Source organism: Mustelus asterias, unplaced genomic scaffold, assembly GCF_964213995.1.
Source record: "Mustelus asterias unplaced genomic scaffold, sMusAst1.hap1.1 HAP1_SCAFFOLD_3077, whole genome shotgun sequence".
Taxonomy (NCBI): domain Eukaryota; kingdom Metazoa; phylum Chordata; class Chondrichthyes; order Carcharhiniformes; family Triakidae; genus Mustelus; species Mustelus asterias.
This window is the reverse complement of record NW_027593022.1, coordinates 1-26,536: the sequence shown is the minus strand read 5'-3', so window position 1 is coordinate 26,536 and position 26,536 is coordinate 1. Positions and strand designations below refer to the sequence as shown.

The following is a 26,536-nucleotide window of genomic DNA, read 5'->3' as shown; positions in this document are numbered from 1 at the left end:
ATCAAACACTCCCAGGGCAGGTACAGCACGGGGTTAGATACAGAGTAAAGCTCCCTCTACACTGTCCCCCATCAAACACTCCCACGACAGGTACAGCACGGGGTTAGATACAGAGTAAAGCTCCCTCTACACTGTCCCCCATTAAACACTCCCACGACAGGTACAGCACGGGGTTAGATACAGAGTAAAGCTCCCTCTACACTGTCCCCATCAAACACTCCCAGGACAGATACAGCACGGGGTTAGATACAGAGTAAAGCTCCCTCTCCACTGTCCCCATCAAACACTCCAGGACAGGTACAGCACGGGGTTAGATACAGAGTAAAGCTCCCTCTACACTGTCCCCATCAAACACTCCCAGGACAGGTACAGCACGGGGTTAGATACAGAGTAAAGCTCCCTCTACACTGTCCCCATCAAACACTCCCAGGACAGATACAGCACGGGGTTAGATACAGAGTAAAGCACCCTCTACACTGTCCCCATCAAACACTCCCAGGACAGATACAGCACGGGGTTAGATACAGAGTAAAGCTCCCTCTACACTGTCCCCATCAAACACTCCCAGGACAGGTACAGCACAGGGTTAGATACAGAGTAAAGCTCCCTCTACACTGTCCCCATCAAACACTCCCAGGACAGGTACAGCACGGGGTTAGATACAGAGTAAAGCTCCCTCTACACTGTCCCCATCAAACACTCCCAGGACAGGTACAGCACGGGGTTAGATACAGAGTAAAGCTCCCTCTACACTGTCCCCATCAAACACTCCCAGGACAGATACAGCACGGGGTTAGATACAGAGTAAAGCACCCTCTACACTGTCCCCATCAAACACTCCCAGGACAGATACAGCACGGGGTTAGATACAGAGTAAAGCTCCCTCTACACTGTCCCCATCAAACACTCCCAGGACAGGTACAGCACGGGGTTAGATACAGAGTAAAGCTCCCTCTACACTGTCCCCATCAAACACTCCCAGGACAGGTACAGCACGGGGTTAGATACAGAGTAAAGCACCCTCTACACTGTCCCCATCAAACACTCCCAGGACAGGTACAGCACGGGGTTAGATACAGAGTAAAGCTCCCTCGACACTGTCCCCATCAAACACTCCAGGACAGGTACAGCACGGGGTTAGATACAGAGTAAAGCTCCCTCTACACTGTCCCCATCAAACACTCCCAGGACAGGTACAGCACGGGGTTAGATACAGAGTAAAGCTCCCTCTACACTGTCCCCCATCAAACACTCCCACGACAGGTACAGCACGGGGTTAGATACAGAGTAAAGCTCCCTCTACACTGTCCCCCATCAAACACTCCCAGGACAGGTACAGCACGGGGTTCGATGCAGGGTAGAGCGCCCTCTACACTGTCCCCCATCAAACAGTCCCAGGACAGGTACAGCACGGGGTCAGATGCAGGGTAAAGCTGCCTCTCCACTCCCCCCTCATCAAACACTCCCAGGACAGGCACAGTACGGGGTTAGATACAGGGTAAAGCTCCCTCTACACTGTCCCCCCTCAAACACTCCCAGTGCAGATGAGGCCATGTTGGAGAATTAGGGAAGACACTTGGGAAATGTTTGACGCTGGGAGTAAATGTCTCACCTTCAGTCGGACAATTTCAATCTTTGGTGACCCTCAGTTTGGTTGATCTCAACAGAGTGGCAGTTTTTAAGTCGGTTACTGTACCTTGATTTTGTGTCTCTGTATGCCCTGTTTGGGAGCAGATACAGTCAGAGTTTTAACAACACCAGGTTAAAGTCCAACAGGTTTATTTGGTAGCAAATACCAGGACAGGGTATTTGCTACCAAATAAACCTGTTGGACTTTAACCCGGTGTTGTTAAAACTCTTACTGTGTTCACCCCAGTCCAACGCTGGCATCTCCACATCATGAGAGCAGATTTCCACTCCATCTGACGAAGGAGCAGCGCTCCGAAAGCTAATGGCATTTGCTCCCAAATAAACCTGTTGGACTTTAACCTGGTGTTGTTAAAACTCTTCCTGTGGTTACCGAACCGCCAGGAAACTCTCCCCCACTTCCCCTGGGTAATCACAGAAAAACATGGGAGGGTCGATTCCTAAACATTTGAATGTGCATTTACATGCGGACGGTTAGGCATGTGTTGAACAACTTTATTTACACCTCCCCAACACAGGGGGGCAGCAGAGAGGGCACTAGATACCACATGCCCCTTCGCCCCTGTAACCTGCACAGCTTTGGACAGTAAGGGGCAATTTAACATGGCCAATCCACCTAACCTGCACATCTTTGGACACTAAGGGGCAATTTAGCATGGCCAATCCACCTAACCTCCACATCTTTGGACACTATGGGGCAATTTAGCATGGCCAATCCACCTAACCTACACATCTTTGGACACTAAGGGGCAATTTAGCATGGCCAATCCACCTAACCTGCACATCTTTGGACTGTAGGAGGAAACCCACGCAGATACGGGGAGAATGTGCAGACTTCCACACAGACAGTCACCCTTGGCCGGAATTGAACCCGGGTTCTTGGAGCAGTGAGGCAGCAGTGCTAACAGTGCTGCTCATTACCATAAAATTTAGGGCTGAAGTTGTTCATGAGTTGTGTCTTCCACCTTATCTCCCCAACCAATCTACACTATCAATTTGATAATCACACGCCCGTACAGTGACTCAATGCATCCAAGTAGCTGACTACTGAAACTGATTAACCTAGTCAAACTGATTAAACTAGTCAAACTGATTAACCTAGTCAAACTGATTAAACGAGTCAAACTGATTAAACCAGCCAAACTGATTAAACGAGTCAAACTGAGTAACCCAGTCAAACTAATTAAACTAGCCAAACTGATTAAACTAGTCAAACTGATTAAACGAGTCAAACTGATTAAACCAGCCAAACTGATTAAACTAGTCAAACTGAGTAACCTAGTCAAACTAATTAAACTAGCCAAACTGATTAAACTAGTCAAACTTATTAACCTAGTCACTAATTAAACTAGTCAAACTGATTAAACTGGCCAAACTGATTAAACTGGTCAAACTGATTAAACTGGCCAAACTGATTAAACTGGCCAAACTGATTAATCTAGTCAAACTGAGTAACTTAGTCAAACTAATTAAACTAACTAAACTGGTTAAACTAGTCAAACTGATTAATCTAGTCAAACTAATTAAACTAGTCAAACTGTTTAACCTAGACAAACTAATTCAACTTGCCAAACTTATTAAACTAATCAAACTGATTTACCTAGTCAAACTAATTAAACTAGCCAAACCGATTCACATTTGGTCCAACACACTGACGTAAACAGGGGATTGGAGAAAGTCTCCCCGGGAGCCTCTCCACGTGACAGTGGGGTTGCTGCCCAGTTTTTAAACTTTCTCGACTGGAATGCAGATTATGAAAAGTTCAGCTACTGTTGTTTTTTTTGTTGTCAAAGGCAAGTCCAAAGTAACACTCCTGCCAAAACTCTCAGTGGTAAACAAAATGTTACACGGAACCCAGCAACAAGCAGTGGTTGGAATCGTGACCGGGACAATGAACACAGAAACGTCAAAACTAGAAGCAGGAGGAGGCCATTCGGCCCTTCGAGCCTGCTCCGCCATTCACGGCTGATCATCAAATTCAATATCCTGATTCCCCCTTCCCGTCCCCACATATCCCTCGGTCCTTTTAGCCTCCAAGAGCTATATATGTGTGATGGAATACTCTGCACTTGCCAGGATGAGTGCAGCTCCAACAACACTCGACACCATCCAGGACAAAGCAGCCCCGTTTGATTAGCACCCCATCCACAAACATTCACTCCCTCCACCACCCACGCAGCCGTGTGTACCGTCTACAAGATGCACCGCAGCGACTCACCAAGGCTCCTTAGGCAGCACCTTCCAAACTCACCACCTCTCCCATCTAGAGGGACAAGGGGCATGAGACGCATGGGGAACACCCACCACCTGGAGGTTCCCCTCCGAGCCACTCACCGTCCCGACTTGGAAATATATCGGCCGTTCCCTCACTGTCGTTGGGTCAAAATCCTGGAACCCCCTCCCTCACAGCATGGTGGGTGTACCTACACCACATGGACTGCGGCGGGTTCAAGAAGGCGGTTCAACCACCACCTTCTCGAGGGGCAAATAGGGATGGGCAATAAATGCTAAGTGTAGCCCGCATCCCAAAAGAGGATTTTCACAGTAACTTCATTGTGGTGTTAATGTAAGCCTACTTGTGACACTGATAAATAAACTTAAATCTTAAACTTAAAATATAATTAAAATCTTCTTACCTTGCAATTTGGACTTGACTTCTTAAACACCCTGAAACAGAGAGAGAAAATGGAGCACAGATTAGTGTACGCTGCCCCATCATCACAACATTGCAGAGCAAGGATAGAGTCACAAATCTCAAATTGCCGTCTCCCCCAAGAGGACACAACATATCTACCGTGGTTCGATGGCTCAGGGTCAGAAGGTTGTCAGAAGGACTCCAAAGATGAGTATATAAAATAATAAAATTTAGGCCAATATTCCCAGGAGAGTGTCGAGGGAGCGCTGCACTATCGGGGCTGCACTGTGTGACGATACTGTGCCTTTTAGAAATGTATTTGTGTCATGTTTCTTGTGCAGGTTTAAATCGGATGGTTCCAAGTATTGGTGCAGTTCTGTCTGCACCCAGCAGTCATAGGATCCCGACAGTGCAGAAGGAGGCCATTCAGCCCATCGAGTCTGCATCGATCACAATCCAATCCAGGCCCCCATATTTACCCTGTTAATCCCTTGACACTAGGGTCAATTTAGCACGGCCAGTCTACCGAACCCGCACATCTTTGGGACTGCGGGAGGAAACCGGAGCACCCGGAGGAAACCCACGCAGACACGGGGGGGAGAACGTGCAGACTCCACACAGACAGTGACCCGAGCCGGGAATCGAACCTGGGTCCCTGGAGCTGTGAGGTAGCGGTGCTGACCCACTGTGCCACCGCGCCGCCCACCGTCTCACTGCGCGCATTCGGGTGAGCGTAAGGTGTGATTGGGGGTTATGGAGATAGGGCCAGGGTGGGATTGTTGTGGGTGCAGGCTCGATGGGCCGAATGGCCTCCTCCTGCACTGTGGGTGTTCTATGATTCTATTGACAACACTTCTTAGCAAGCGTTCATCAACTTTAGTTTTTAGCAACAGTGAGAAAACAAAAAAAAGGATGAGCATAACTTTCACCAGTTGGAAGCACTTAAACATGGAATGGTAGAATGGGAGTGGCACTAATCATGATGCTGATCTGCGTCACTGTCTGTGTGGGGTTTGCACGTTCTCCCCGTGTCTGCGTGGGTTTCCTCCGGGTGCTCCGGTTTCCTCCCACAGTCCGAAAGACGTGCTGGTTAGGTTGATTGGCCGTGCTAAATGGACCTTGAGTGTCAGGGGGATTAGCAGGGTAAATACACGGTGCTGTGGGGATAGGGCCTGGGTGGGATTGCCGTCGGTTTAGACTCGATGGGCCGAATGGCCTCCTTCTGCACTGTCGGGATTCTATCATGTCCAAAAGTTGGGGCCCAGGATAGCTATGTAATGTATCTCGGAGTTTCTGATCTGGTGCCTAACGACTGTTGTTCGGAGATATTGAAATTAGGCCCCACGTTTGTCCTTGTTTCTCTCTCTCTCTTTCATGCTTGCTTCTACTCCTCTCTCTTACAACGGTGTGCTTCAGTACTCAACGCCATCAGTAGGACCAGCAGCCGACCAATTTGCACGTACAGTCAACGTCCCACAGAGCGCCATGAGATGGTGACAGCCGGCTCATTTGATTCAGTTACAGGGCACTGGGAATGGGGGGAAAAAGGGAAAGAGAGAAACCCCCCCCCGCCCACCCACCCCCCCGTTCTTTCTCAGGATACTGACTGTGAGATAGAAACAGAGAAACTAGAAGCAGGAGGAGGCCATTCGGCCCTTCGAGCCTGCTCCGCCATTCGTTACGATCATGGCTGATCATCAAATTCAATATCATAGAAATCATAGAAACCCTACAGTGCAGAAAGAGGCCATTCGGCCCATCGAGTCTGCACCGACCACAATCCCACCCAGGCCCTACCCCCACATATTTACCCACTAATCCCTCTAACCTACGCATCTCAGGACTCTAAGGGGCAATTTTTAACCTGGCCAATCAACCTAACCCGCACATCTTTGGACTGTGGGAGGAAACCGGAGCACCCGGAGGAAACCCACGCAGACACGGGGAGAATGTGCAAACTCCACACAGACCCCTTTCCCCCCCTTTCCCCCACATCCCTCGATCCCTTTAGCCCCAAGAGCGATATCTAATTCCTTCTTGAAATCACACAACGTTTTGGCCTCAACTACTTTCTGTAGGGGTGAATTCCACCACTCACTGGGTGAAGAAATTTCTCCTCACCTCCGTCCTTAAAGGTTTACCCCTTATCCTGAAACTGTGACCCCCTAGTTCTGGACTCCCCCCAACATCAGGAACATTCTTTCTGAATCTACCCTGTCTAACCCTGTTAGAATTTTATAAGTTTCTATGAGATCCCCTCTCATTCTTCTAAACTCCAATGAATATAATCCTAACCGACTTAGTCTCTCCTCATGTGACAGACCTGCCATCCCAGGAATCAGCCTGGTAAACCTTCGCTGCGCTCCCTCTATAGCAAGGACATCCTTCCTCAGAAAAGGACACCAAAACTGTACACAATTGGCGTGGCCCCACCAACATCCTGTACGATTGCAGCAACGTAATGAACCCGATGAAGGGGCGACGCTCCAAAAGCTCGTGCTACCAAATAAACCTGTTGGACTTTAACCTGATGTTGTGAGACTTCTTACTGTGTTTACCCCAGTCCAACACTGACATCTCCACATCAATTGCAGCAGAACATGGCTATTCCTGGACTCCAATCCTCTTGCTATGAAGGCCAACATACCATTTGCCTTCTTTACTACCTGCTGGACCTGTGCCCTTACTCTCAGCGACTGATGCACAAGGACATCTTTTACATCGACCCCAAGAGGTCACACAGAGTTTTGGTTCAAAGTCTCATCGGGAAAACGGCACCTCCAGCAGAATTCAATGCCCTCAGTCCTCTCTGGATTGAGCCTTGAACATGCAACTCTCTGACACTGAGGAGAGAGAGCATGAGGGAGCGTGGGCGAGGGAGGGAGCGCGGGCGTGGGAGGGAGCGCGGGCGAGGGAGGGAGCGCGGGCGTGAGCGCGGGCGAGGGAGGGAGCGCGGGCGAGGGAGGGAGCGCGGGCGAGGGAGGGAGCGCAGGCGGGGGAGGGAGCGCGGGCGAGGGAGGGAGCGCGGGCGAGGGAGGGAGCGCGGGCGGGGGAGGGAGCGCGGGCGGGGGAGGGAGCGCGGGCGAGGGAGGGAGCGCGGGCGAGGGAGGGAGGGAGCGCGGGCGAGGGAGGGAGCGCGGGCGAGGGAGGGAGCGCGGGCGGGGGAGGGAGCGCGGGCGAGGGAGGGAGCGCGGGCGAGGGAGGGAGCGCGGGCGAGGGAGGGAGGGAGCGCGGGCGGGGCAGGGAGCGCGGGCGAGGGAGGGAGCGCGGGCGGGGCAGGGAGCGCGGGCGAGGGAGGGAGCGCGGGCAGGGGAGGGAGCGCGGGCGGGGGAGGGAGCGCGGGCGAGGGAGGGAGGGAGCGCGGGCGAGGGAGGGAGGGAGCGCGGGCGAGGGAGGGAGCGCGGGCGGGGGAGGGAGCGCGGGCGAGGGAGGGAGCGCGGGCGAGGGAGGGAGCGCGGGCGAGGGAGGGAGCGCGGGCGGGGGAGGGAGCGCGGGCGGGGGAGGGAGCGCGGGCGGGGGAGGGAGCGCGGGCGAGGGAGGGAGGGAGCGCGGGCGAGGGAGGGAGCGCGGGCGAGGGAGGGAGCGCGGGCGAGGGAGGGAGCGCGGGCGAGGGAGGGAGCGCGGGCGAGGGAGGGAGCGCGGGCGAGGGAGGGAGCGCGGGCGAGGGAGGGAGCGCGGGCGAGGGAGGGAGCGCGGGCGGGGGAGGGAGCGCGGGCGGGGGAGGGAGCGCGGGCGAGGGAGGGAGCGCGGGCGAGGGAGGGAGGGAGCGCGGGCGGGGCAGGGAGCGCGGGCGAGGGAGGGAGCGCGGGCGGGGGAGGGAGCGCGGGCGGGGGAGGGAGCGCGGGCGGGGGAGGGAGCGCGGGCGAGGGAGGGAGGGAGCGCGGGCGAGGGAGGGAGCGCGGGCGAGGGAGGGAGCGCGGGCGGGGCAGGGAGCGCGGGCGAGGGAGGGAGCGCGGGCGAGGGAGGGAGCGCGGGCGGGGGAGGGAGCGCGGGCGGGGGAGGGAGCGCGTGCGAGGGAGGGAGCGCGGGCGAGGGAGGGAGCGCGGGCGAGGGAGGGATCGCGTGCGGGGGAGGGAGCGCGGGCGAGGGAGGGAGCGCGGGCGGGGCAGGGAGCGCGGGCGAGGGAGGGAGGGAGCGCGGGCGGGGCAGGGAGCGCGGGCGAGGGAGGGAGCGCGGGCGAGGGAGGGAGGGAGCGCGGGCGAGGGAGGGAGCGCGGGCGAGGGAGGGAGCGCGGGCGAGGGAGGGAGCGCGGGCGGGGCAGGGAGCGCGGGCGAGGGAGGGAGCGCGGGCGGGGGAGGGAGCGCGGGCAGGTCAGGGAGCGCGGGCGAGGGAGGGAGCGCGGGCGAGGGAGGGAGGGAGCGCGGGCGGGGGAGGGAGCGCGGGCGGGGCAGGGAGCGCGGGCGAGGGAGGGAGGGAGCGCGGGCGGGGGAGTGAGCGTGGGCGAGGGAGGGAGCGCGAGCTGGTGAGGGAGGGAGCGCGGGCTGGTGAGGGAGGGAGCGTGCGGGGGCGAGGGAGGGAGCGCGGGCTGGCGAGGGAGGGAGGGAGTGCGGGCTGGCGAGGGAGGGAGGGAGTGCGGGCTGGCGAGGGAGGGAGGGAGCGTGGGCTGGCGAGGTTGGGAGCGTGGGCTGGCGAGGGAGGGAGCGCGGGCTGGCGAGGGAGGGAGCGCGGGCTGGCGAGGGAGGGAGCGCGCGGGGGCGAGGGAGGGAGCGTGGGCTGGCGAGGGAGGGAGGGAGCGTGGGCTGGCGAGGTTGGGAGCGTGGGCTGGCGAGGGAGGGAGCGTGCGGGGGCGAGGGAGGGAGCGTGGGCTGGCGAGGGAGGGAGGGAGCGTGGGCTGGCGAGGGAGGGAGGGAGCGTGGGCTGGCGAGGGAGGGAGGGAGCGTGGGCTGGCGAGGGAGGGAGCGTGGGCGGGCGAGGGAGGGAGCGTAGGCTGGCGAGGGAGGGAGCGTCGGCGGGGGAGGGAGCGCGGGCGGGCGAGGGAGGGAGCGCGGGCTGGCGAGGGAGGGAGCGCGGGCGGGCGAGGGAGGGAGCGCGGGCGGGCGAGGGAGGGAGCGCGGGCAGGCGAGGGAGGGAGCGCGGGCAGGCGAGGGAGGGAGCGTGGGCGGGCGAGGGAGGGAGCGTGGGCTGGTGAGGGAGGGAGCGCGGGCGGGCGAGGGAGGGAGCGTGGGCTGGTGAGGGAGGGAGCGCGGGCGGGCGAGGGAGGGAGCGTGGGCGGGCGAGGGAGGGAGCGCGGGCTGGTGAGGGAGGGAGCGCGGGCGGGCGAGGGAGGGAGCGTGGGCGAGGGAGGGAGGGAGCGCGGGCGGGGCAGGGAGCGCGGGCGAGGGAGGGAGCGCGGGCGAGGGAGGGAGCGCGGGCGAGGGAGGGAGCGTGGGCGAGGGAGGGAGGGAGCGCGGGCGGGGCAGGGAGCGCGTGCGAGGGAGGGAGCGCGGGCGAGGGAGGGAGCGCGGGCGAGGGAGGGATCGCGTGCGGGGGAGGGAGCGCGGGCGAGGGAGGGAGCGCGGGCGGGGGAGGGAGGGAGCGCGGGCGGGGCAGGGAGCGCGGGCGAGGGAGGGAGGGAGCGCGGGCGGGGCAGGGAGCGCGGGCGAGGGAGGGAGCGCGGGCGAGGGAGGGAGCGCGGGCGAGGGAGGGAGCGCGGGCGAGGGAGGGAGCGCGGGCGAGGGAGGGAGCGCGGGCGGGGCAGGGAGCGCGGGCGAGGGAGGGAGCGCGGGCGGGGGAGGGAGCGCGGGCAGGTCAGGGAGCGCGGGCGAGGGAGGGAGCGCGGGCGAGGGAGGGAGGGAGCGCGGGCGGGGGAGGGAGCGCGGGCGGGGCAGGGAGCGCGGGCGAGGGAGGGAGGGAGCGCGGGCGGGGGAGTGAGCGTGGGCGAGGGAGGGAGCGCGGGCTGGTGAGGGAGGGAGCGCGGGCTGGTGAGGGAGGGAGCGTGCGGGGGCGAGGGAGGGAGCGCGGGCTGGCGAGGGAGGGAGGGAGTGCGGGCTGGCGAGGGAGGGAGGGAGTGCGGGCTGGCGAGGGAGGGAGGGAGCGTGGGCTGGCGAGGTTGGGAGCGTGGGCTGGCGAGGGAGGGAGCGCGGGCTGGCGAGGGAGGGAGCGCGGGCTGGCGAGGGAGGGAGCGCGCGGGGGCGAGGGAGGGAGCGTGGGCTGGCGAGGTTGGGAGCGTGGGCTGGCGAGGGAGGGAGCGTGCGGGGGCGAGGGAGGGAGCGTGGGCTGGCGAGGGAGGGAGGGAGCGTGGGCTGGCGAGGGAGGGAGGGAGCGTGGGCTGGCGAGGGAGGGAGGGAGCGTGGGCTGGCGAGGGAGGGAGCGTGGGCGAGGGAGGGAGCGTAGGCTGGCGAGGGAGGGAGCGTGGGCGGGGGAGGGAGCGCGGGCGGGCGAGGGAGGGAGCGCGGGCTGGCGAGGGAGGGAGCGCGGGCGGGCGAGGGAGGGAGCGCGGGCAGGCGAGGGAGGGAGCGTGGGCGGGCGAGGGAGGGAGCGCGGGCGGGCGAGGGAGGGAGCGCGGGCAGGCGAGGGAGGGAGCGCGGGCAGGCGAGGGAGGGAGCGTGGACGGGCGAGGGAGGGAGCGCGGGCGGGCGAGGGAGGGAGCGTGGGCGGGCGAGGGAGGGAGCGTGGGCTGGTGAGGGAGGGAGCGCGGGCGGGCGAGGGAGGGAGCGTGGGCTGGTGAGGGAGGGAGCGCGGGCGGGCGAGGGAGGGAGCGTGGGCTGGCGAGGGAGGGAGCGCGGGCGGGCGAGGGAGGGAGCGTGGGCGGGCGAGGGAGGGAGCGCGGGCTGGTGAGGGAGGGAGCGCGGGCGGGCGAGGGAGGGAGCGTGGGCGGGCGAGGGAGGGAGCGTGGGCGGGCGAGGGAGGGAGCGCGGGCTGGCGAGGGAGGGAGCGCGGGCGGGCGAGGGAGGGAGCGCGGGCAGGCGAGGGAGGGAGCGTGGGCGGGCGAGGGAGGGAGCGCGGGCAGGCGAGGGAGGGAGCGCGGGCAGGCGAGGGAGGGAGCGCGGGCGGGTGAGGGAGGTAGCGTGGGCGGGCGAGGGGGGGAGCGTGGGCAGGCGAGGGAGGGAGCGTGGGCGGGCGAGGGAGGTAGCGCGGGCTGGTGAGGGAGGGAGCGTGGGCGGGCGAGAGAGGGAGCGCGGGCTGGTGAGGGAGGGAGCGCGGGCGGGCGAGGGAGGGAGCGCGGGCGGGCGAGGGAGGGAGCGTGGGCTGGCGAGGGAGGGAGGGAGCGTGGGCGGGCGAGAGAGGGAGCGCGGGCTGGTGAGGGAGGGAGCACGGGCGGGCGAGGGAGGGAGCGCGGGCGGGTGAGGGAGGGAGCGTGGGCTGGCGAGGGAGGGAGGGAGCGCGGGCTGGCGAGGGAGGGAGGGAGTGCGGGCTGGCGAGGGAGGGAGGGAGCGTGGGCTGGCGAGGGAGGGAGCGTGGGCTGGCGAGGGAGGGAGGGAGCGTGGGCTGGCGAGGGAGGGAGGGAGCGTGGGCTGGCGAGGGAGGGAGGGAGCGTGGGCTGGCGAGGGAGGGAGGGAGCGTGGGCTGGCGAGGGAGGGAGCGTGCGGGGGCGAGGGAGGGAGCGTGGGCTGGCGAGGGAGGGAGGGAGTGCGGGCTGGCGAGGGAGGGAGGGAGCGTGGGCTGGCGAGGGAGGGAGCGTGGGCTGGCGAGGGAGGGAGGGAGCGTGGGCTGGCGAGGGAGGGAGGGAGCGTGGGCTGGCGAGGGAGGGAGGGAGCGTGGGCTGGCGAGGTTGGGAGCGTGGGCTGGCGAGGGAGGGAGCGCGGGTTGGCGAGGGAGGGAGCGCGGGTTGGCGAGGGAGGGAGCGCGGGCAGGCGAGGGAGGGAGCGTGGGCTGGCGAGGTTGGGAGCGTGGGCTGGCGAGGGAGGGAGCGCGGGCTGGCGAGGGAGGGAGCGCGGGCTGGCGAGGGAGGGAGCGCGCGGGGGCGAGGGAGGGAGCGCGGGCTGGCGAGGGAGGGAGCGCGGGCTGGCGAGGGAGGGAGCGCGGGCGAGGGAGGGAGCGCGGGCGAGGGAGGGAGCGCGGGCGAGGGAGGGAGCGCGGGCGAGGGAGGGAGCGCGGGCGAGGGAGGGAGCGCGGGCGGGCGAGGGAGGGAGCGCGGGCTGGCGAGGGAGGGAGGGAGCGCGGGCTGGCGAGGGAGGGAGGGAGTGCGGGCTGGCGAGGGAGGGAGGGAGCGTGGGCTGGCGAGGGAGGGAGCGTGGGCTGGCGAGGGAGGGAGGGAGAGTGGGCTGGCGAGGGAGGGAGGGAGCGTGGGCTGGCGAGGGAGGGAGGGAGCGTGGGCTGGCGAGGTTGGGAGCGTGGGCTGGCGAGGGAGGGAGCGTGCGGGGGCGAGGGAGGGAGCGTGGGCTGGCGAGGGAGGGAGGGAGTGCGGGCTGGCGAGGGAGGGAGGGAGCGTGGGCTGGCGAGGGAGGGAGCGTGGGCTGGCGAGGGAGGGAGGGAGCGTGGGCTGGCGAGGGAGGGAGGGAGCGTGGGCTGGCGAGGGAGGGAGGGAGCGTGGGCTGGCGAGGTTGGGAGCGTGGGCTGGCGAGGGAGGGAGCGCGGGTTGGCGAGGGAGGGAGCGCAGGTTGGCGAGGGAGGGAGCGCGGGCAGGCGAGGGAGGGAGCGTGGGCTGGCGAGGTTGGGAGCGTGGGCTGGCGAGGGAGGGAGCGTGGGCTGGCGAGGGAGGGAGCGCGGGCTGGCGAGGGAGGGAGCGCGCGGGGGCGAGGGAGGGAGCGCGGGCTGGCGAGGGAGGGAGCGCGGGCTGGCGAGGGAGGGAGCGCGGGCTGGCGAGGGAGGGAGCGCGGGCGAGGGAGGGAGCGCGGGCGAGGGAGGGAGCGCGGGCGAGGGAGGGAGCGCGGGCGAGGGAGGGAGCGCGGGCGGGCGAGGGAGGGAGCGCGGGCGAGACAGAGCCTGGGAGAGAGAGAAAGTGCGAAAGAGGGCGAGATGGAGCGAGGGAGCGTGAGAGAGAGAATGATAGCGTGAGAGAGAGTGATAGAGAGAGACCCACTGAACCGTAGCCAGCATTTATTACAGGTCTGAACCTGCTACCATCAGGGAAGGAGAAGTTCCAGGAAGACTATTTGTTGACAATGTTGTCCAACAAGGTTCACAGTCACTGTGTTGACACAAGGCAGAGAGAGAGAAAAATCAATCCAAGTCTTTGCAAAATGAGCAAAATTTATTGGCGCCTTCATTGCTGCTACCTGCTGATTACAGTTATTAAAAGCACTTAGCATTATATATGAGCTGTTTGCAAGTTGCTGCCAAGTTCACAGGCTGTGCTCTCGTCCACACAGCATCTGCCAAGTGAGCCACAGGCATCTGGTACTTTATCATTCCATAGCAGGTGCTTCAGCACAGCGGATCGTCACTACATGCTTCTGTCAGGGGGACGCACAACCGTTTGACTGCTCCCCTCCAGTGACCATAGGTGGCCTTCCGCTTGTACATGGCGCAGAGTCAAAAACAGGCCATTCAGCCCAATCCCCACGCATGCCAGTGGCTGCGTTCCATACAAACCTCTTCCCACCTCAACGCCTCCCCCCACCTCTTCAGCTCACTCCTCCCTCAAATCCTCCCATTCCTCTCTCCCTTGTGTTTCTCCGGCTTCCCCTTAAATGTCCTGACACTGTTCACCTCCCGTGGGAGCCAGTCCCACATTCCCCCCGATTCCCACCCCGGGAGTGAGTCCCACATTCTCCCCACTCCCCCCATGGGAGCGAGTCCCACATTCTCCCCACTCCCTGTGGGAGCGAGTCCCACATTCTCCCCACTCCCTGTGGGAGTGAGTCCCACATTCTCCCCCACTCCACCCATGGGAGCAAGTCCCACATTCTCCCCACTCCCCGTGGGAGCGAGTCCCACATTCTCTCCCACTCCCCATGGGAGTGAATCCCACATTCTCCACACTCCCCGTGGGAGCCAGTCCCACATTCCCCCCCATTCCCACCCATGGAGCGAGTCCCGCATTCTCCCCCACTCCCCGTGGGAGCAAGTCCCACATTCTCCCCCCGCTCCCCGTGGGAGCGAGTCCCACATTCTCCCCCACTCCCCATGGGAGCGAGTCCCACATTCTCCCCACTCCCCCTGTGGGAGCGAGTCCCACATTCTCCCCACTCCCTGTGGGAGCGAGTCCCACATTCTCCCCCACTCCCTGTGGGAGCGAGTCCCACATCCTCCCCACTCTCTATGGGAGCGAGTCCCACATTCTCCCCCGTGGGAGCGAGTCCCACATTCTGGATTCCACATTTACTGTTTGAAAAAAGCACTTTGGAATGTTCTGACGTCATGAAAAAGTACCAATATAAATGCCAGTTCATTTGAAGCAGATAAGTCGGTACAATGTTGGGAGTGGGGAGGAGAATGAATAGGGGTGGCACAGTGGGTTAGCACTGCTGCCTCACAGCACCAGGGACCCGGGTTCGATTCCCGGCTGGGGTCACTGTCTGTGTGGAGTCTGCACGTTCTCCCCGTGTCTGCGTGGGTTTCCTCCGGGTGCTCCGGTTTCCTCCCACAGTCTGAAAGACGTGCTGGTTTGGGTGCATTGGCCGTGCTAAATTTTCCCTCAGTGTTACCCGAACAGGCGCTGGAGTGTGGAGACTAGGGGATTTTCACAGTAACTTCATTGCAGTGTTAATGTAAGCCGACTTGTGACGAATAAATAAACTTTGAATGGTGATCCAAGTGTGCATTCATTCTCTCTCTCTCTCTCTATCTCTCTCTCCTCCACCTGCCCTCTTACACGTCAACGGGTGCTTCTGGGGAAGACAGAGCAATCTGATCCAGGACCGTGTGCCAGCGCTGGAACAAATCACCTATTGAGGAAATGAATTGTTTAGAATGCAGCACATCACCAGAACGATCCCTGCCAAGTGACAGCAGAGGTTTCCACCAACCCTCTGAAAACAGACGAGGATAAAACACTCTGGGTCAGACACCATTCTATCAGCCCCCCTCCTCCCCTTCACAAAGGTGATCGCAACGACCCTCGGACATGGGGAGAGTTGCTGCGCAGTTTGAAAAGGAATTAGGGGTGGACACGGTGGCACGGCGGTTAGCACGGCTCCCTCACAGCGCCAGGGACCCGGGTTCGATTCTGGCCTTGGGTCACTGTCTGTGCGGAGTTTGTACATTCTCCCCCGTGTCTGTGTGCCTTTCCTACGGTTTCCTCCCACAGTCCAAAGATGTGTAGGTCTGATGGATTGGCCATGCTAAATTGCCCCTTAGTGTCCAAAGATGTGCAGGTTAGGTGGATTGGCCATGCTAAATTGTCCCTTAGTGTCCAAAGATGAGTACGTTAGGTGGATTGGCCATGCTAAATTGCCCCTTAGTGTCCAAAGATGTGTAGGTTAGGTGGATTGGCCATGCTAAATTGCCCCTTAGTGTCCAAAGATGTGCGTGTTAGATGGATTGGCCATGCTAAATTGTCCCTTAGTGTCCAAAGATGTGCAGGTTAGGTGGATTGGCCATGCTAAATTGCCCCTTACTGTCCAAAGATGTGTAGGTCAGGTGGATTGGCCATGCTAAATTGCCCCTTAGTGCCCAAAGGTGTACGGGTTAGGTGGATTGGCCATGCTAAATTGCCCCTTAGTGTCCAAAGGTGTGCGGGTTAGGTGGATTGGCCATGCTAAATTGCCCCTTAGTGTCCAAAGATGTGCGGGTTAGGTGGATTGGCCATGCTAAATTGTCCCTTAGTGCCCAAAGATGTACGGGTTAGGCGGATTGGCCATGCTAAATTGCCCCTTAGAGTCCAAAGATGTGCGGGTTAGGTGGATTGGCCATGCTAAATTGCCCCTTAATTGCCCCTGGGTAAGATTCTTTGTCGGAGAGTCGGTACAGACCCGATGGGCTGAATGGCCTTCTTCTGCACTGTAGGGGTTCTATGATTATTTATTTCATGGGATGTGGGCGTCGCTGGCTGGGCCAGCATTTATTACCCACACCCAATTACCCCTTGAACTGAGTGTCTCTAACCTGCACATCTTTGGACACTAAGGGGCAATTTAGCACGGCCAACCCACCTAACCTGCACATCTTTGGAGTGTGGGAGGAAACCGGAGCACCCGGAGGAAACCCACGCAGACACGGGTAGAACGTGCAGACTCCACACAGACACAGTCACTGGAGGCTGGAACTGAACCGGGGTCCCTGGCGCGGTGAGGCAGCAGTGCTAACCACCGATTTATAAAGTACTCCACTCCCCAATGTTAAAGCAACTGCGTGAAAAAGTAGACTCCGAGATGTCATGTTGATGGGCGTGGGAACCTTCCCGGACGGATGTTCTGAGGATCATAGAATCCTCACAGTGCGAGAGGAGGCCATTCGGCCCATCGAGTCTACACCGACCACAATCCCACCCAGGCCCTGCTCCCGTGCATTTACCTAGCTAGTCCCCATGGTGCTAGGGGGCAATTTAGGATGGCCAATCCACCCAAACTGGACGTTCTTCGAACCAGAGAAGAAGGTGGTGCCTCTACAAGTTCAAGTGAAAGGAGGTGTGCAGAAATAACCTGCCCTGGTTGGTCAGAGCCAACGGGGCTTTGTAAAAAAAACACAAATGATCAACTTCAAAAGCTTCAAGTTTTTAGGTGTCCAGATTACCAACAACCTGTCCTGGTCCCCCCACACCGACACTATAGTTAAGAAAGCCCCACCAACGCCTCTACTTTCTCAGGAGACTAAGGAAATTTGGCATGTCAGCTACGACTCTCAGCAACTTTTACAGACACACCATAGAAAGCATTCTTTCTGGTTGTATCACAGCTTGGTCTGGGCTCCTGCTCTGCCCAAGACCACAAGGAACTACAGAAGGGTCGTGAATGTAGCCCAATCCATCACGCAAACCAGCCTCCCATCCATTGACTCTGTCTACACTTCCCGCTGCCTCGGGGAAAAGCAGCAGCATAATTAAGGACCCCCACGCACCCCCGACATTCTCTCTTCCGCCTTTTTCCATCGCGCAAAAGATACAAAAGTCTGAGGTCACGTCCCAACCGACTCAAGAACAGCTTCTTCCCTGCTGATGTCAGACTTTTGAATGGACGTACCTTACATTAAGTTGATCTTTCTCTACACCCTAGCTATGACTGTAACGTTACATTCTGCACTCTCTCCTTTCCTTCTCCCCTATGTACTCTATGAACGGTATGCTTTGTCTGTATAGCGCACAAGAACCAATACTTTTCACTGTATCCCAATACATGTGACAATAATAAATCAAATCAAACCCTTCTCCCCTATGTACTCTATGAATGGTATGCTTTGTCTGTATAGCGCGCAAGAAACAATACTTTTCACTGTATCCCGATATATGTGACAATAATAAAGCAAATCAAACCCTTCTCCCCTATGTACTCTATGAACGGTATGCTTTGTATAGCGCGCAAGAAACAATACTTTTCACTGTATCCCGATATATGTGACAATAATAAATCAAATCAAAATCATCTCTCTTCCACTGAACTCTTGCCGCACCTTCAAGGTGTGAATGGTGGTATTGTCAATGCATTAGAAACCCAGGAGGCCCAGGCTAATGCTGTGGTGGGGGGGGAGGAAACCCACGCAGACACGGGGAGAACGTGCAAACTCTACACGGTCACCCAAGGCCGGAATTGAACCCGTGTCACACACATATGGGGCAGCACGGTGGTTAGCTCTGCTGCCTCACAGCATCAGGGACCCGGGTTCGATTCCCGGCTTGGGTCACTGTCTGTGCGGAGTCTGCACGTTCTCCCCCCCCCCGTGTCTGCGTGGGTTTCCTCCGGGTGCTCCGGTTTCCTCCCACAGTCCGAGCGTCGCGCTGGCAAGGTTGATTGGCCGTGTTAAGTTGACCTAGTTTCAGGGGCGGATTAGCAGGGTAAATTTGTGGGGTTGTGGTTGTTACAGACGCGATGGGCTGAATGGCCTCCTTCTGTACTGTAGGGATTCTATGATTTGCATGCACACCACACAGAGTTGTGCGCACGCGTGTGCGTGTACACGTGCATGTGTGTGCGCGCATGTGTGTACACTCACCCACGCATGCCTGCGCCGTGAGGCAACAGTGCTAATCGCACACACATGCATGCACACCAGAGGCATGCGCGCCCGCACACACATATCCCACACAGACTCACGCACACACACCGGGACACACACGCACCACACAGACGTGCGCTCACAGACGCTCTCACACGCACACACACAGGCACACACCGTGATTCTGCGGAACACAGTTTGGTAACCTCTGCTCTGCCTAATTTTAATTTTAGAGCTTCCTGCAGCATCTCACACTCACTCGCTGAAATATTGGTTCCGCAACATCGTACTAAAGTTAACAAAAAAACCTAAAGTAATTTAAGGTGTGCGTCTGTGAACCCCACGTCCGGCCCGGGGACGGTTTTTCGTTAATAGAGTTTGACGCAGTCACAACACATCGATTGGAACCCAACGCACACAATTCTAACCTTGCCGAATAACACAAACAAAGGGGTCAGGAGGCAGAGGTCAGATCAAGTACACGGTTCCAAACACAGACCTGAATAGGATAGCGCAGGGTGGATAAGTCAAAGACTGCCACAAAGAGTCAGCACCAGCACGAGGGGTTGAATGGTCTCCTTCACTGTGATTTCTACTGCGCTTGCAAGATACTAACAAAGGGTTGTGAACAAAGCCCAGTCCCATCAGGCAAACCAGCCTCCCATCCATTGACTCTGTCGACACTTCCCGCTGCCTCGGGGAAAAGCAGCCAGCATAATCCAGGACCCCACGCACCCCGGACATTCTCTCTTCCACCTTCTTCCGTCGGGGAAAAAGATACAAAAGTCTGAGGTCACGGACCGACCGACTCAAGAACAGCTTCTTCCCTGCTGCTGTCAGACTTTTGAATGGACCTACCTTATATTAAGTTGATCTTTCTCTACACCCTAGCTATGACTGTAACACTACATTCTGCACTCTCTCCTTTCCTTCTCTATGAATAGAAATCATAGAAATCATAGAAACCCTACAGTGCAGAAGGAGGCCATTCGGCCCATCGAGTCTGCACCGACCACAATCCCACCCAGGCCCTACCCCCACATATTTACCCGCTAATCCCTCTAACCTACGCATCTCAGGGGCAATTTTAACCTGGCCAATCAACCTAACCCGCACATCTTTGGACTAATAACACTTTTCAATATATTAAGCTGATCTTTCTCTATACCCTAGCTATGACGGTCACACTGCATTAAACACCCTCTCCTTTCCTTCTCCACTATGTACTCTATGAACGGTATGCTTTGTCTGTATAGCGCGCAAGAAACAATACTTTTCACTGGGAAAAAATACTTTTCATTGGGAAAAAAGATTGATATACTCACCTGGAACTCAGAAGAATGGGGAGGAGGGGTCTTAGAGAAACATGTAAGATTATGAAGGGAATAGATAAGATAGAAGCAGGGAGGTTGTTTCCATTGGCGGGTGAAACTAGAACAAGGGGGCATAGCCTCAAAGGGGGAGCAGATTTAGGACTGAGTTGGGGAGGAACTTCTTCACCAACAGAGTTGTGAATCTGTGGAATTCCCTGCCCAGTGAAGCAGTTGAGGCTACCTCATTGAATGTTTTTAAGGCAAGGATAGATAAATTTTTGAACTCGGGTATAACTCAGATATCAGAGGGACGTTTTTTACACACAGAGTGGTGGGGGCCTGGAATGCGCTGCCAAGTAGGGTGGTGGAGGCAGACACGCTGGCATCGTTTAAGACTTACCTGGATAGTCACATGAGCGGTCTGGAAATGGAGGGATACAAACGAATGGTCTAGTTGGACCAATCAGCAGCACAGGCTTGGAGGGCCGAAGGGCCTGTTTCCTGTGCTGTACTGTTCTTTGTTCTTTGTACTTTGTATCCCAATTCATGTGACAATAATAAATCAAATCAAGTCCTTCTCCCCTATGTACTCTATGAACGGTATGCTTTGTCTGTATAGCGCGCAAGAAACAATACTTTTCACTGTATCCCAATACATGTGACAATAATAAATCAAATCCTTCTCCCCTATGTACTCTATGAACGGTATGCTTTGTCTGTATAGCACGCAAGAAACAACACTTTTCACTGTATCCCAATACATGTGACAATAATAAATCGAATCAAGACTCTCGATTGAATTTTTGCATGATTAACTTGTTCCCTAGATTCCTCTGTTGGCTGTCCTGATCCCTTTGTTACTTGGGTGGTCTAATTTACTGTCTGCACACTTATTCAGCTGTGCTGTAGTCAGACAAAGGACAACAATGGTTTTAACTACAATAATGGCAATATTGACCATAAAAAGCAATAGTGACTGAGGGTTATGCATGCTGGGATGTTCGGTCAACTTATAATTGAAAACAGAGGCAGGTTGCAGAGTCGATGTGAGCCATGACCTGGTCTGTGACCCGAAGCCTCCTCTGTTGACCAAATATGGGAAGTTGTTTACTATGAGTTAGCCATGTTGGCATCGAGTCTTATGGGGGAGATATGAGATACATGCTATTATGGCGGCACTGTGGCGCAGTGGTTAGCCCTGCTGCCTCACAGCGCCAGGAACATGGGTTCAATTCCCGGCTTGGGTCACTGTGGAGTCTGCACGTTCTCCCCGTGTCTGCGTGGGTTTCCTCCGGGTGCTCCGGTTTCCTCCCACATTCCAAAAGATGTGCGGGTTCGGTTGATTGGCCATGATAGATTGCCCCTTAGTGTCAGGGGGGATTAGGGGGGTAAATATGTGGGGTTACGGGAATAGGGCTTGGGTGGGATTGTTGTCGGTGCAGGCTCGATGGGCCAAATGGCCTCCTTCTGCACTGTAGGGATTCTATGATTCTACGAACCAAGCATAATGGAGTCATTTACAAGTAATTTCGTTGGCCGTTCGAACAATGTGATCTGTTTTGCGGTTACACCATTGGCTGGGTGCCAGAAAGCCTTCTGGGAAGCTTAACGGGAGTCTGCACGTTCTCCCCGTGTCTGCATGGGTTTCCCCCGGGTGCTCCGGTTTCCTCCCACGTTCTAAAAGACGTGCTGGTTAGGGTACATTGACCCGAACAGGTGCCGGACCGTGGCGACTAGGGGAATTTCACAGTAACTTCATTGCAATGTTAATGTAAGCCTTACTTGTGACGAATGAATAAACTTTAATTTAAAACAATTTCTGGATAAAAGACATCTGCAGTCCTTCGTAGCGATAACTACAAAGAGGTTGCGAGAGATTTCGAGTACAGGAACAGGGATGTGTTGTTGCAATGATACACGGCCTTGGGGAGGCCACACCTGGAGTATTGTGTGCAGTTTTGGTCTCCTTTTCTGAGGAAGGATGTTCTTGCTCTCGAGGGAGTGCAGCGAAGGTTTGCCAGGCTGATTCCGGGGATGGTGGGACTGATGTATAGAACATAGAAAAGCTACAGCACAAACAGGCCCTTCGGCCCACAAGTTGCGCCGAACATGTCCCTACCTACTAGGCTTACCTATAACCCTCTATCTTACTAACTTCCATGAACTTATCCAAAAGTCTCTTAAAAGACCCTATCGAATCCGCCTCCAACACCACTACCGGCAGCCGATTCCACGCACCCACCACCCTCGGAGTGAAAAACTTACCCCTATCATCTCCTCTGTACCTACTCCCCAGCACCCTAAACCTGTGACCTCTTGTGGCAACCATTTCAGCCCTGGGTAAAAGCCTCTGAGAATCCACTCTATCAATACCCCTCAACATCTTATACACCTCTATCAGGTCACCTCTCATCCTTCGCCTCTCCAAGGAGAAAAGACCGAGCTCCCTCAGCCTATCCTCATAAGGCAGGCCACCTAATCCAGGCAACATCCTTGTAAATCTCCTCTGCACCCTTTCTATGGCTTCCACATCCTTGCTGTAATGAGGCGACCAGAACTGGGCACAGTACTCCAGGTGGGGTCTGACCAGGGTCCTATACAGCTGCAGCATTACCTCCCGATTTCTAAACTCAATTCCTCTATTGATGAAGGCCAGTATTCCATACGCCTTCTTAAAGAGGAGAGGAGAGATTGACCAGGTTAGGATTGTTTTCACTGGAGTTCAGACAAATGAGGGGGGATCTCATGGAGACTTATAAAATTCTAACAGGACTAGACAGGGTAGATGCAGGGAGGATGTTCCCGATGGTGGGGGGAGTCCAGAACCAGGGGGTCACAGTCTGAGGATTCAGGGTAGACCATTTAGGACGGAGGTGAGGAGACATTTCTTCACCCAAAGAGTGGTGAGCCTGTGGAATTCATTACCACAGGAAGTAGTTGATGCCAAAACGTTGAATGTATTCAAGAGGCGGCTGGATATAGCACTTGGGGCGAACGGGATCAAAGGTTATGGGGGGAAAGCAGGATTAGGCTATTGGGTTTGCGTGATCAGCCATGATGGTGATGAATGGCGGGGCAGGCTCGAAGGGCCGAATGGCCTCCTCCTGCTCCTATCTTCTATGTTTCTATATTTCTATCTGGGCCAGATGAGAGTGAGACAGCGATGACCATGGAATCCCTACAGTGCAGAAGGAGGCCACTCAGCCTATCGAATGTGCACCGATTCTTACCCAAGCACTCCCCCACTGCCGTGGGTGGCGCAATGAGGATGATTGGAGGAGGTGGAGTCTGAAAATGTTACAACATTTAAAAAAGAGGAAGATTCACGATAGGAAATTGGCTTCCGCTGGCCAGCTGACTCATGCGTCCATTCCAGAGATGCTCAGGAGAAACAAGTCACTGACACAAGTATCTCTGGGGAATCTCACTGAAACTTACAGAATACGGAAAGGCCCGGATAGAGTGGACGCGGGGAAGATGTTTCCATTAGTCGGAGAGATTGGGATCCGAGGGCACAGCCTCAGAGTAAAGGGACGGCCCTTTAGAACCGAGATGAGGGGGAATTTCTTCAGCCAGAGGGTGGTGAATCTGTGGAATTCATTGCCACAGAAGGCTGTGGAGGCCGGGTCATTGAGTATCTTTAAGATAGAGATAGATAGATTCTTAATCGGTGAGGGAATCAAAGGTTACGGGGAAAAGGTGGGAGAATAGGATTGAGAATGTATCAGCCATGATTGAACACAGAGCAGACTCGATGGGCCGAATGGCCTAATTCTGCTCCTATATCTTATGGGCTAAAATCCACGGGCGCACTTTGGGCAATAGATGTGCAGGTTAGGTGGATTGGCCGTGCTAAATTGCCCCTTAGTGTCCAAAGATGTGTAGGTTAGGTGGATTGGCCATGCTAAATTGCCCTATAGTGTCCAAAGATGTGCAGGTTAGGTGGATTGGCCATGCTAAATTGTCCCTTAGTGTCCAAAGATGTGCAGGTTAGGTGGATTGGCCATGCTAAATTGCCCTATAGTGTCCAAAGATGTGTGGGTTAGGTGGATTGGTCATGCTAAATTGCCCCTTAGTGTCCAAAGATGTGCAGGTTAGGTGGATTGGCCATGCTAAATTGCCCTATAGTGTCCAAAGATGTGCAGGTTAGTTAGATTGGTCATGCTAAATTGCCCTATAGTGTCCAAAGATGTGTAGGTTAGGTGGATTGGTCATGCTAAATTGCCCTATAGTGTCCAAAGATGTGTGGGTTAGGTGGATTGGTCATGCTAAATTGCCCCTTCGTGTCCCAAGATGTGCAGGTTAGGTGGATTGGCTATGCTAAATTGCCCCTTTGTGTCCAAAGATGTGTGGGTTAGGTGGATTGGCCATGCTAAATTGCCCCTTAGTGTCCAAAGATGTGCAGGTTAGGTGGATTGGCCATGCTAAATTGTCCCTTAGTGTCTAAAGATGTGCAGGTTAGGTGGATTGGCCATGCTAAATTGCCCCTTAGTGTCCAAAGATGTGCAGGTTAGGTGGATTGGCCATGCTAAATTGCCTCTTCGTTTCAGGGGGACAAGCAGGTTAAATGTGTGGGGTTACGGGGATAGGAGCCGAGTGGGACTGTTGTCGTTGCAGGCTCAATGGGCCGAATAGACTCCCTCTGCACTGTTGGGATGCTGGATTCTTCGTGGGTTAATAGAACCACACCTGGAATGAAACACCTTCTGCTCACACGGATGCCAACAATCACCAAACAGTTGGGGTCAAGGCCAACTCCATGGTGGAACTTAGAGGGGCGGGGGGCTTCTGAACAATGGATCCCTCACCACCAGCCGATCCGCGGGCCACATCTAACGCGCATTAAACCAGTCATGTCTGGCGTGCAGTGGAATGTCACCAGCACAGCGCAGTGTCACAGGACACAACGGAAGTAGAATGGGTCTTGGGGTGCCTTGAGGAACAGGGAGAAAGGCTCAGTTACCGACAGGCTGGACTGGGAGCGCAGCTGAGCTCAGATGGGACAAAGGTCTGGTTGTGTGAGCTGCTAATTTATACGTGTGCGACCAGAGGAAGCAGCTCATGTAAAATTAAAGGCACCTTTCAATAAAATAATTACCAACGCATTGATGCTTTGCGCACTGGTCCATTCAGAGGGTGGCGAGGATGGGGCCAGCGTCAGAACACGGATATGCAAATGTGATTCGTGGAAACTTTCGAATGAGTTTTGAAGTGTTAACTGTTCACAGTTAACACTTCAGAAAGCGTCCTCTCATGGGGCAGCGGGTTCGATTCCCGGCTTGGGTCACTGTCTGTACGAAACCTGCACTTTCTCCCCCCACCACCCCCCGCCCCGTGTCTGCGTGGGTTTCCTCCGGGTGCTCCGGTTTCCTCCCACACTTCGAAAGACGTGCTGGTTAGGGTGCATTGGCCGTGTTAAATTGACCCTGAGTGTCAGGGGGTTTAGCAGGGTAAACATGTGGGGTTACGGGAATCGGGCCTGGGTGGGATTGTGGTCGGTGCAGACTCGATGGGCCGAACGGCCTCCTTCTGCACTGGAGGGATTCTATGAAATAGCTTGTCCACCTAACCTGCACACCTTTGGACGGCACGGTGGCACAGTGGGTTAGCGCTGCTGCCTCACAGCGCCAGGGACCCGGGTTCGATTCCCGGCTTGGGTCACTGTCTGTGTGGAGTCTGCACGTTCTCCCCCCGTGTCTGCGTGGGTTTCCTCCGGGTGCTCCAGTTTCCTCCCACAGTCTGAAAGACGTGCTGGTTAGGGTGCATTGGCCGTGCTAAATTCTCCCTCAGTGTTACCCGAACAGGCGCCGGAGTGTGGCGACTGGGGGATTTTGACAGTAACTTCATTGCAGTGTTAATGTAAGCCAACTTGTGACACAAATAACTAAACGTGAAACTTTCTGGTTGTATCACAGCTTGGTATGGCTCCTGCTCTGTCCAAGACCGCAAGAAAACTACAAGGGGTTGTGAACAAAGCCCAGTCCATCACACAAACCAACCTCCCATCCATTGACTCTGTCTACACTTCCCGCTGCCTCGGGATAAGCAGGCAGCATAATTAAGGACCCCACGCACCCCGGACATTCTCTCTTCCACCTTCTTCCGTCGGGAAAAAGATACAAAAGTCTGAGGTCACCTACCAACCGACTCAAGAACAGCTTCTTCCCTGCTGCTGTCAGACTTTTGAATGGACCTACCTCGCATTAAGTTGATCTTTCTCTACACCCTAGCTATGACTGTAACACTACATTCTGCACTCTCTCCTTTCCTTCTCCCCTATGTACTCTATGAACGGTATGCTTTGTCTGTATAGCGAGCAAGAAACAATACTTTTCACTGTATCCCAATACATGTGACAATAATAAATCAAATCCTTCTCCCCTGTGTACTCTATGAACGGTATGCTTTGTCTGTATAGCGCGCAAGAAACAATACTTTTCACTGTATCCCAATACATGTGACAATAATAAATCAAATCAAATCCTTCTCCCCTGTGTAGGGCGGCACAGTGGTTAGCACTGCTGCCTCACAGCTCCAGGGACCTGGGTTCGATTCCTGGCTTGGGTCACTGTCTGTGTGGAGTTTGCACATTCTCCCCGTGTCTGCGTGGGTTTCCTCCGGGTGCTCCAGTTTCCTCCCACAGTCCAAAGGTGTGCGGGTTAGGTGGATTGGCCATGTTAAATTGCCCCTTAGTGTCAGAGGGACTAGCTAGGGTAAATGCATGGGGTTATGGGGATAGGGCCTGTGCTGCGATTGTGGTCAGTGCAGGCTCGATGGGCCGAATGGCCTCCTTTTGCACTGTCAGGATTCTATGATTCCCAAGTCACTGCAGAACTTTAGTACCTGTGAAAGGGTGTGCCCTGGGGTCAGGAACGGCGCTATGCAAAGGACAGCTCTTCCTTGTAAAGGAAAGTATAATTTGCCATTACATAGCGCCTTTCATATCCACTGTACATCCTAAAGCACTACACTGCTAACCCATGCACTGCTG

At 56.8% G+C, this 26,536-nt stretch overlaps 1 protein-coding gene across 1 annotated transcript in view; it reads right to left on the bottom strand.

Moving 5' to 3' along the window:
* The window catches only part of LOC144490256 (beta-arrestin-2-like), a gene marked incomplete at its 3' end in the record, with an annotated part of 32,698 nt that extends 13,821 nt beyond the window's left edge, over window positions 1-18,877 (bottom strand). The window contains exons 1-2 of the mRNA XM_078208041.1: window positions 18,732-18,877; window positions 4,284-4,314 (exon numbers count right to left, since the gene is read on the bottom strand). Coding sequence (XP_078064167.1) covers window positions 4,284-4,314; window positions 18,732-18,877 — 177 coding nt within the window. The remainder of the gene's footprint in view (window positions 1-4,283; window positions 4,315-18,731) is intronic.
* Window positions 18,878-26,536: the final 7,659 nt, after the last annotated feature.